General features: G+C 42.8%; 1 protein-coding gene across 2 annotated transcripts; it reads right to left on the reverse strand.

The window, feature by feature from the left end:
- Positions 1-2,350: 2,350 nt before the first annotated feature.
- RPP40 (ribonuclease P/MRP subunit p40) lies at positions 2,351-10,997 on the reverse strand. 2 transcript variants are annotated; one of them, XM_003896998.4, is made up of 8 exons: positions 10,822-10,997; positions 9,338-9,482; positions 7,986-8,054; positions 7,231-7,326; positions 6,132-6,257; positions 3,519-3,717; positions 3,252-3,386; positions 2,351-2,586 (listed from the first exon to the last, which is right to left on the reverse strand). In XM_003896998.4, exons 1-8 carry the CDS (start codon positions 10,942-10,944, stop codon positions 2,388-2,390), a joined length of 1,092 nt encoding a protein of 363 aa, XP_003897047.1. In that variant the 5' UTR covers positions 10,945-10,997; the 3' UTR covers positions 2,351-2,387. The 2 variants fall into 2 exon arrangements, with proteins under 2 accessions (XP_003897047.1, XP_009202652.1); XM_009204388.4 differs by lacking the exon at positions 10,822-10,997 and adding an exon at positions 9,636-10,456.
- Positions 10,998-11,024: the final 27 nt, after the last annotated feature.

The following is an 11,024-nucleotide window of genomic DNA, read 5'->3' on the forward strand; positions in this document are numbered from 1 at the left end:
TTGTGATTTTTTTCTATGAACTTTTATTCCTTGAAACTCTCTGAATTTCTCCAAAGACAATCTGTTTTGCTTCTGCCAGTTCCTGTAAGGCACTAAGATCCTGTTATCACTGGAAATTTCCAGCTTGAGATTTTTTAAGACTACCCAGGTTGAGCAAACAAACCACCCTAAAAACTGCCTGTGGTTGTATATAGGCTCTCAAGTAAGATGTTTTCCCCCCCAGGACAGAAATCTTCCTTGCTGTTCCCAGGGGTTGGGGCGATGGGTGAAGCAGATGGATTTATTCCTAGTTCACCTCTACATTACATCTATCCTTTTGGGGTCTCACTTTATGAGGTCTCCTCTTAGTTTTCCTCCCTTGGGCAGGCCCTGAGCTTTGTGTGCGGTTCTGCAGCCCCTTCCCACCCCAGGCTATGAGAAGAAAAATTCAATTTGACATTTGGCAGATGCACTAAGGCTGAAAAGTGGCATCAGTACGTCACTTACTTCTTTGGGTTTCTGCTTCCATTGACACACACACACACACACAATTCTTTTTGCCTTTGAGAACTCTTATTTTGCAGCTCTTATTTTTTACATTAAAAAAATATTTCTTCATATGTATTCTAAAGTTTTAGTTGTTTTCAACTGGTCCTTATCAGCCTTACTGCTGGAAATAAAATTCTTTCAACCTGTTCTGTAACAATTGACAGTATCCACTGATCCCTAGGCATTAGCGTGAGAACACACTTAGGAACTAGGCTGGCCTGAGATGAAGTCTCAGGTCCACTAGCACTGTAACTTCGGTAGCGTATTTACACACTGTGCCTCAGCTTCCTCAAAGGGTTGGTGTGAGAATCTAACATGGTAACATATAAACAGCACTTACAACAGGGACTGGCCCTGGTAAGGATGAGATTTCTTTTTATTATCTGAAAAAGTTGTAATGAGCAAAATATATCTCACCCAATGGGGTGAGATGGGGACCAATACCCCCTGGTCCTTGGACATCCTGGCCCAGTCTACCACGTAGTAACCACGACCTTGTGCTTATGTTGACAGAGAGAAATCAACTGTGAGCTATTCATTGGACAGCAGGCCCTGCCACCATCACAGATGGGTCCCAGGTGCAGCGCAGGATGCTAGCTGATCTGAGAAACGTCACAATCACACAAGCCTGAGTGGCACACAGACCTTTTACCATTAAGAAATCTGAAAGCATTTTTTCATGTGTCTGTTGGCTGTATGAATGTCTTCTTTTGAGAAATGTCTGTTCATATCCTTTGCCCACTTTTTGATGGGGTTGTTTGTTTTTTTCTTGTAAATTTGTTTGAGTTCTTTGTAGGTTCTGGATATTAGCCCTTTGTCAGATGAGTAGATTGCAAAAATTTTCTCCCATTCTGTAGGTTGCCTGTTCACTCTGATGGTAGTTTCTTTTGCTGTGCAGAAGCTCTTTAGTTTAATTAGATCCCATTTGTCAATTTTGGCTTTTGTTGCTGTTGCTTTTGGTGTTTTAGACATGAAGTCTTTGCCCATGCCTATGTCCTGAATGGTACTACCTAGGTTTTCCTCTAGGATTTTTATCATTGGCCATCAGAGAAATGCAAATCAAAACCACAATGAGATACCATCTCACACCAGTTAGAATGGCAATCATTAAAAAGTCAGGAAACAACAGGTGCTGGAGAGGATGTGGAGAAATAGGAACATTTTTACACTGTTGGTGGGATTGTAAACTAGTTCAACCATTATGGAAAACAGTATGGCGATTCCTCAAGGATCTAGAACTAGAAGTACCATATGACCCAGCCATCCCATTACTGGGTATATACCCAAAGGATTATAAATTATGCTGCTATAAAGACACATGCACACGTATGTTTATTGCAGCACTATTCACAATAGCAAAGACTTGGAATCAACCCAAATGTCCATCAGTGACAGATTGGATTAAGAAAATGTGGCACATATACACCATGGAATACTATGCAGCCATAAAAAAGGATGAGTTTGTGTCCTTTGTAGGGACATGGATGCAGCTGGAAACCATCATTCTTAGCAAACTATCACAAGAACAGAAAACCAAACACCGCATGTTCTCACTCATAGGTGGGAACTGAACAATGAGATCACTTGGACTCAGGAAGAGGAACATCACACACCGGGGCCTATCATGGGGAGGGGGGAGGGGGGAGGGATTGCATTGGGAGTTATACCTGATGTAAATGACGAGTTGATGGGTGCAGCACACCAACATGGCACAAGTATACATATGTGACAAACCTGCACATTATGCACATGTACCCTACAACTTAAAGTATAATAATAATAAATAAATTAAAAAAAAAAAAAAGAAATCTGAAAGCAAGCATAAACGTAGGCAAACATGATTTTTAATTTTGTAATTTTTATGGTGGACAGTGATCATTCGCCCCAACAGCCATCTGAAGCCAATAGTCTTGATTATTAAAAATCACAAAGTTATATAAATGTTCTCCTCCTTTCCAAAAACCATGTTCATTTTTTCCCCAAGAAACAGGGCTGTCTGCAAAGCCTTGAACGGACAATGTAACCCATGGAGCTAACTTCAGTTCATCAAAGTAGTGACTGAAAAAAAGGTAATTGTTAAACAGGGAGAGTTAGGAATGTCTGATTTTTAAAAAATTTATTCAGGATAAGTAGTATTTCTGATACTCTAATAAAGCTTAGATCTTAGCTTTAATTTATGAAAATCAACAAGTGTGTGATAAATTCCTGATGTCACACTGTGAATTCCATAAGGGTTAACTAATATACAACACACAAAACAAACCTCAGCTGTTCCTCCCCTCATTCTGGGAGGTCTTTAAGAGGAAAAGAATCCAAAACAAAAAACCCCACAGGCGTTTAAGGATAGTTTCCCTCCTATTAAGAGTACTGTTCTCAGAGTCTCAGTTAACTGAAACGTTGCAGGATAATTCACCAGAGTTTTAATATCCAGCCTTCCGGTTGAAGAAAATCAAAGTACTAAACCAATAAATGTGAAAAGGGATGTTGGGCTTAAAAAGGAAAACCTTCAAGACTTAAATCTGACATTTTAAAAGGGAAGATTGAGAAGATATGCTTACTAAATAGGATTATACTCAATGTACAGTCTTTGCAATAGGGGATTTGAGTTTCCTTTCAATGTACATTTTATTTATATACTACCTCCCAAAATGAAAAATCTGCACTATTTTACATACTGTTCTATACAGCAACGATGAGCGATATAAAAGGCAAAGAGTTCTCACCAGAGATGTTCCAATAGGAGACAGATCTTCTCTGGAAGTATGAAGCCAGTGATTGTACACAAATAAGCTTTTGCCACCACCGTGCTTGGCTGAGGACAGCAATAGGTTGATATGAAATTATTAGGCTCATTATTTCTGTCACCAAAAAAAAAAGAGAGAGATAACACATTGATATCCATCACATGATCCCTTCCAAAGTATTAAACTCCTATTAAAAACAAGCAGCAGGCCAGAGCCCTAGAAGACACAGGGAGTCCAGATACCCACAGGCCGACATTACTGAAGACGGCGCCAAGCCAGTCGAAGAGCTCCAGAGCCTGGCAGGACACCTCCGGCGCTCCGTCGAGCTCACTGCTCTGCAGCACCGGGCACTGGAGATCTCTCACTGTACTCAGCGCTACTTTTGGCTGATGCTCCTGAATTTGGTACTTGGAAAAATATGACATCATTGTTGATTCTTCCGAACCTTAAAAACACACCACACAAAGCCATTTGAATCCATTTGACCATCGTAAGCAAGTTTAGTGAATCCCGGAACCCATCCATTCCCATTTGAGTGGCAAGATTAAGTAAGATGGAAGCTGTGCAGCGCTGCATTCAAATTAAAATCATTTAAAGCTGCTTTCAGCTCCTTTTGCCCAAGTTCTGTAAATGTTCATCTTTTTTCACACTTTTCCTGGAAAAGCACAATAGTTTCTGATCAGACCCAAACTAGTTTCACCGTGTGTGCTAATAAAAAAATTTCAACTTCACACTTAAAACCAAAAGCATTCCTGATGTATGAATAACATTAGTGAACTCCAGAGAGAAGCAGCTTATCTGCACAATCTCTATTAAAGAAAAATAAGAGAAACTGAATGGTGATGGAACCTCATCCAAACTTGACTCTGAAAACCCAGTAAAATCCAGTGTATCTTTTCAGGGATGTTTGTGTAGCCAATGGCCTTGGAAGACAGAGATAGTACTCCCTCCACAGCAAAGGGCAGGCTTGTTTACTGTCCAGTATAATAGAAGTAATGTCACCCTCCCTCTCTCCAGGCAGAGATCAGCAGGCTTACTGCCCCTTACAAAGGACTGGAGTTCTTAAACTCCAGGTTCCCCTCCTGTAATGCAACCTACTGCATGTGCCAGCATTGCTTGGTGTCACTCTGGCAAATGGGACTTGGTGAACTGGTGCAAACGGTGATATTCGGTGTGATGGTTAATTTTAGGTGTCAACCTGACTGGATGAAGGGTTATCTAGATGGCTGGTAAAGCATTATTTCTAGGTGTGTCTGTGAGGGTGTTTCTGGGGGAGACTGGCATGTGAGTGGGAAGACTGAGTGGGAAGATCTGCCCTCACTGTGGGCGCACCATCTACCCGGCTGGGGCGTCAGACAGAACAAAAAGGCAGAGGAAAAGTGAATGCGCTGTCCCTTGCAGCTGGGACTCCCTTCTTCCCCTGCCCTTGGATAGCAGAACTTTAGGTTCTCTAGCCTTTGGACTCTGGGGCTTGCACCAGCAGATTCACAGGTTGTCAGGCTTCGGCCTTGGACTGAGAATTACACCATCTTCTTTCCTGATTCTCAGGCCTTCATATTTGGACTGAGCCACGCTACCAGCATCCCTGGGTCTCCCACTTGCAGACAGCCTGTCACGGAACTCCTCAGCCTCCGCAGTTGTGTGATCAATTCCCTAATCTATCCATCCCATCCATCCATCCATCCATCCATCCATCCATCCATCCATCCATCCAATCCATCCATCCATCCACCCTACCCACCCACCCATCCATCCATCCATCATCCATCATCATCCATCCATCCATCCATCATCCATCCATCCATCCATCCATCCATCCATCCATCCATCCATCCATCCATCCAGTGGTCCTTTCTCTCTGGAGAACCCTGATATATTCTGGCTACAGCTATTCCTCTGAGGATTAAGTCCTGTGTCTCTGACCCAGGGCTCGTGTGTCTTCTGCCAGCATCCCTGAGAACGTGGCAGGCTATCTTGTTAGCCTGCAAGTATGAGGAAATCTCAGACCTTTCACAGTTCCTGACAAATCCTTAAAGCAGGAGCTTTAGGAACAGGGAGCTATTCGGAGCCCAATGTCTGGATGATCCGCATAGAAGACTTTATGCAACGGAAACTTCAATAAGCCTTTCTGCTCTCTTTTCTATCTACCATAGGAGAGGCACCCAAGGCCAGACCTAGGGCTCACGGGAGCAACTTGGAGCACCCAGTGACCAGACACCTCCCACGAGGAGCAGACAGATGGGTCTATTTCTAAAACAGACCACCATGCTTCCTATCCTCCAAAAGAGAGTACTACACCCTAATTCCTGATGACTTGATCCATTATGATCTTGGCCAAAGATACACTTCTGAAAGCAGCAACATACATGGCCGTTTTCGGCAGATGACACTGTGTGGTGAATAGCAAACTTCGAACTAAATTTAGTGTCCTAACCAATTAAAAGTTATTACAAATTAATCTGACATTTAATGGTAGGTCTGAGTTAGTGCCCTGTGATAATAAATAAGCAGATTGTGTATATAACTATAAAAATATTATAGTCAAGACTGTTCAAGGTAAGCTGGAGAGAGGAAAGGGGAGAAATAGATAAAATTTAGCTGCTCTAAAGCCACTCTCAAGATCTCTGGATTTATGTATAACCCAAAAAGACTCAGGCAGAAAGGCCTGCATGCCTAGACAATCCTGAACAATGGTTTGCAGAGATGTCAGAAGGGCTAATTTCCTTAATACTATTTTTATATACATATACAATATTCCTTGACTATAAGAGTGAATCACCATTCAATCCTCCATTACTCCTCTTTAATTAACAATTAATTTCAAAATCACTGTATCATTACATAATTGTTTCTTCATACCTGTATTATGCCAAGCCAAAAGAAAATCAAATTTCAATGGTTTCTTTTCTTTGAAGGACCAAGATATTCTTTCATACTTCTTAGAATCCAAGTTTAAGGATAATTCCATCAAATCAATGGAAACAACTTTAAAAATGAAAAAAAGAATATATATTTCATTCATATACATACAGCTTATACTATGGAAAAAGTGTTGTATTTTTAAAAACCAGAATTTTGGGAAATTTTATGGATAGTAAAATTATTTTATTCTTCTTCCACTCCCTTTGGTTTGCCAAATAAAAAAGATCCCTTTGGTGGGCACTTCTAACCTTGAGAGCTAACAGAAACAGACATTTTAAATTTATATATTTCCTAGGTCAAAGACCAAGGGCAGAGGACCTTGAGAGGTCAGGTTTAATCTACTAATGGATGTAGCAGCCTTAGTTATTGATGTTCGAGCCAGACACTGTCAGCAAAAGATCTCTTCACTCATGGGTGAATTTCTACTAGTAATCATAAAGACCTGGGGAAGCCAAAGGAAATTCTTCATTATAATAAGCAGACTCCTATCTTGGGTTCAGTACTTCGAATTTTTTTTTTTTTTGAGATGGAGTCTCACTCTGTCACCAGGCTGAAGTGCAGTGATTGTGATCTTGGCTCACTGCAACCTCCTCCTCCTGGGTTCAAGTGATTCTCCTGCCTCAGCCTCCCGAGTAGCTGGGAGTACAGGCGCCCGCCACGACGCCCGGCTAATTTTTGTATTTTTAGCAGAGACAGGGTTTCTCCATGTTGGCCAGGATGGTCTCAATCTCTTGCCCTCATGATCCGCCTGCCTAGGCTTCCCAAATTACTTTGAATGTTTAACCCAAAACATATATATTTAATTGACCAGTCCAAGTCTGCGATCTTTATCAAATGCATCTACAGCTGAAAAGAAATGAACTTAAAAGCATCATCCTATCCTCTATGAAGCTTAAGTCAGAAGTTTGGTAGATTTTTTTAAAAAGCCACATTTTTCTGAACGAAGAGATTAGAGGCAATTCAAACATTTAAATTTAAATTGCCACAAGAAGATTACAGACTTCTTAGAAACAGATGGAGCACACATGATACTTACTAAATTTCATAATTTTTCTACCAGAAAACTGAGATGGATGACCCTGAAGTCCAGTTTCTTCATAAGTGTCTTTATCCAGTGACAAAATTAATTTCCCTACAAATCAAATAATAACTTGCGTAAGAGATACCAAAAATAGAACTTATGCTGTCTGACTAAAAGAAAGCAAAGCAAATTGAGCAGTTAGATATTGATGTACCAAACTGCATACAAGGATCTTATTTATATCACAAGAATATTTATATGTATACATGTCTTATAACACAGATATTATTTATACATTATACATCCAAGGATATTATTCATAATAATGAAATTAGAAATAATCTGAATTTCTACTAAAGATGAAATAAATAAGTCATGGTATACTCATTCTTTTGAATATCTTCTTTTTTTTTTTTTAGACAGAGTCTCACTCTGTCACCCAGGCTGGAGTGCAGTGGCACGATCTTGGCTCACTGCACCCTCCGCCTCCTGGGTTCAAGTGATTATCCTGCCTCAGCCTCCCAAGCTGGGACTACAGGCGTGCGCCACCACGCTGGCTAATTTTTGTATTTTTAGTAGAGGCAGGGTTTCACCATGTTGGCCAAGCAGGTCTTGAACTCCTGACCTCAGGTGATCCATCTGCTTTGGCATCCCAAAGTGCAGGGATTATAGGCGTGAGCCACCGTGCCTGGCTTTTTTTTTTTTTTTTTTTTTTACAGTAGGCATTTTTTTTTTTAACAATTAAAGAAAGATGAAAAAATAAGCGTTACCATTTGGTAGCAGGGCGACTGTATTATCTTCATCAATATTTGTATTGTATGTTAGTGCATAGCAAGAACCTGTAAGAGAAAGTCCAGAGGAAAAATTTAAAAGAAGAAATTACACCTGCAAGATGTTAGTGGATTATTTTCACAAGATAACCTGTCTTCCAGGTAATTAAAGGTCAGTTTCTACCACTGCTCCAGTCCATTCAGTAAACCAAACATCTGCCAAAGGTAAGCTGGAGCATGCAGAAGACCAAGCTCCAGCTAGTTCACTCCCCGACCAAGGGCCTATTTGTGCAAGTGTACTATCATCAAGCAAAAAATTGACTCAGAATGGAATGTGACCTTTGGGGATGCATGGAGAGGGGTACAAAGTAGAATTCTAGATAAACATACACATCTTAGAGGCAGAGTTCCGGGTTAAGATTCAAAAGCTACTCAACCTCTCCAAGCCTCAGTTTCCTCACCTGTTAAATGAGGATCATAGGCCTGCTTTATAACATTGTTGCAAGGGTTAAATTTGGTAAGATATTGAATAGTGCCTGCTACAGCCAGTGTCCATGTAATTGACAGAGTGGTGTCAGACCTCAAAATAGATGAAAGGAATAATGGTGATGAGACCTGACAAGACGCCCAGCTCGTAAGTAGCCCCAGCAGTGTCAGAATGAGAGGAGCTACTGGTAACTAGAATTCTTTGTATCTTCACTGGAGAGGACACATGTGGGGGCTACCACAAGATAAGCATGTGGCCACTGTACAGGTGACTCACGTATGTGGGTGGAATCCCTAAATACCCTCTGAAATAGTTTCAAACAAACGGCTCCCAGGAAACAACTGAAACAAACCAGTCCAACCCAGCAGATGTGGGTGGAAATGGGGTGCGCAGAGAGGGGTTATGGCTACAAAATCTAAGCAGAGGACACTGGACCCCAACGAGCACTCTGCTCTGTGAACAGTAGCTGTGGCTGCAGCTGGAGACCAACCCTGTGAGGCAGCTGCTGTGGGGCTGCTCACAGCACAGGGTCTCTGCAGCCACTTCCTCGAAAGCAGTGCGTCTCAACACAGACTGCAAGTCTCTCCTCTCCATCAATCCTCATTTTAAGGGGACGGATACCCTCATGTTACAACGTCCCCATCCAACACTTGTGGGCAATTGCAATCAGAAACCACCACCTAAAGAGGGCACAAGAAAGAACAGGATGAGAACGGGGGGCGGGGGGTAGTGCATGTGTGCACCTGACCACACAGACTATCCCACAGGCCCTGTTCAAAACAAAATAACAGCCCCAGCATTGTGATGTGGTCTACCTACACTTCCTCATCTTGCCTTGTTTAAAGCCATTTCAGGTTTTTCTTACCTTTCTTTATAAAGGTACTGATGAATTCGGGTGTAATTAATTCATGAAGAGGTAAATTCTTCACAAAGTAATAGGGTCCAGTTTGCATGACCAGATTTTTCAGTTCTTCCGATAGTATCCCACATTCAGGAAGGAGAAATGAAACCTATTGGAATGTGTAATACAAACAAGGTCTTACTTCCATGAAGATGAACACCCAGGGTTTTAGGAATGAAATAAGATCATGAAAGTTGTTATTTCTCCACGAGTTTCACTGGAACATAAAAACACAGGCAACAAAACTCTTACGTTAACTTACCTATCTCAGGCAAAGAGAAATCTGACTACTCTTCATTTCTGCATTCAAACGTACAGTACAGGAAGGGAACTGAATAGAATACTTTTAATGGAAAACTCTTGCTTGCATTTTATCTTTTGCAAATTAGCAATACTGTATATTTTATGTCCTATTCCTTTCACCATTTTCAAGGAAATATAGTATAATTGAATATCCCTTGATTTGTTTACCCTGGTGTTATCCTGGACGGAAATGAACTGTCTGTCGGGGCATAAGGAATTAATTTATGGATATCCAATTACTAAGAAGCTGTGTGCAAGCAATGGTGCTCCTGTATGTTTCCAATTTCGAGACAGAAAAGTTCAACAGGCGAGTTAAGGTATACATCCCTGGCTGCTGTGATGAGCTTTCCATCCAAAATAGGTGTTAAAAACAGGACAGGCTTCAAATGTTGCCACACTGTAAAAGTCATCACTGTCCCAAGGCTCAAACACTAGCCTGTCCTGACTGATCAGGTCACCACTTAAATCTCTGAGACACTGCTCAGTCAAACCTGAGTTATTAAGCTGATCCATTTAAAGTGTAAAATGTTTAATCCCCCATTATAAGGTTGGTTTCTTGAAGTTTCTAGATATCACATTAGTTCCCACAACCAATTTAGAAAATCAGGTAGCTTCCCGGGCCGAGCCTAGGCAGAATGCTCCGGAGAAATCCACAGGTGTGCGGGTGGTGCAGGTGGGAGACAGATCCAAGCTGGGGAGAGAGGCGGTGGTGGGGACGAGGCGCGAGACCCGCCCTGATTTGGGGAAAAAGCGAGGTGCACGTGGCTGCCCGGCAGCTACACATCGCAGCCGTCACACCGTCGTAACTCTCCGGTCCCGGCCCTAAACCTCCAATCCCTCCCTGGACCCCCTCCCAGTTAGGCGGGTTGACCCGAGTGAGCAGCCAGAACGCCCCTGACACAGCTCCCTCCAGACTGGGTGCCGCCCCCACGCCCTGCCTATCCTGGGAGTTGTAGTCCTGCAGCCCTGCAAACCACTGGCCTACAGTAGTTAAGAGACTACAACTTCCAGCAAGCCAGGCGAGGGCCCCCGCCCCTCCGCGCACCGCCGGCGGCCCCGCCCCGCGAAGCCTAGCACTCTCCCTAAACCTCTCTCGCACGCAGGGATTGAGTACGCCCCAAAAAGCCGAGGACAACCGGACTCACCCTGTAGTTATAGTAGTGCGTCTGCACAAGATGCCGGTGGCGCGACTTGTGGTTGCCGAAGTTGGATTTCTCGCAAACCAGTAAGTGCCGCGGCGCCTCCCGAAGCCGGCGCAGCGTGGCCATGCGCTCCTGGGTTCCTGGTCCTCCCGGCCTTCGCTGGCAGGGCAGGCCCCGCCCCTTCCCCCCGCCCCGCCCCGCCCCGC

The sequence above is a fragment of the Papio anubis genome, chromosome 6 (assembly GCF_008728515.1).
Source record: "Papio anubis isolate 15944 chromosome 6, Panubis1.0, whole genome shotgun sequence".
Taxonomy (NCBI): Eukaryota; Metazoa; Chordata; class Mammalia; order Primates; family Cercopithecidae; genus Papio; species Papio anubis.

Excerpts from the sequence above, each read along its gene's own strand:
- RPP40 (XM_003896998.4), bottom strand. The coding sequence starts at position 10,944 with ATGGCCACGCTGCGCCGGCTTCGGGAGGCGCCGCGGCACTTACTGGTT. Across the intron at positions 3,718-6,131 it reads TTTGGCTTGGCATAATACAG|GTTCGGAAGAATCAACAATG; the intron begins GTATGAAGAAAC and ends TGTGTTTTTAAG. Across the intron at positions 3,387-3,518 it reads GTCTTCAGTAATGTCGGCCT|AAATAATGAGCCTAATAATT; the intron begins GTGGGTATCTGG and ends TTTTGGTGACAG.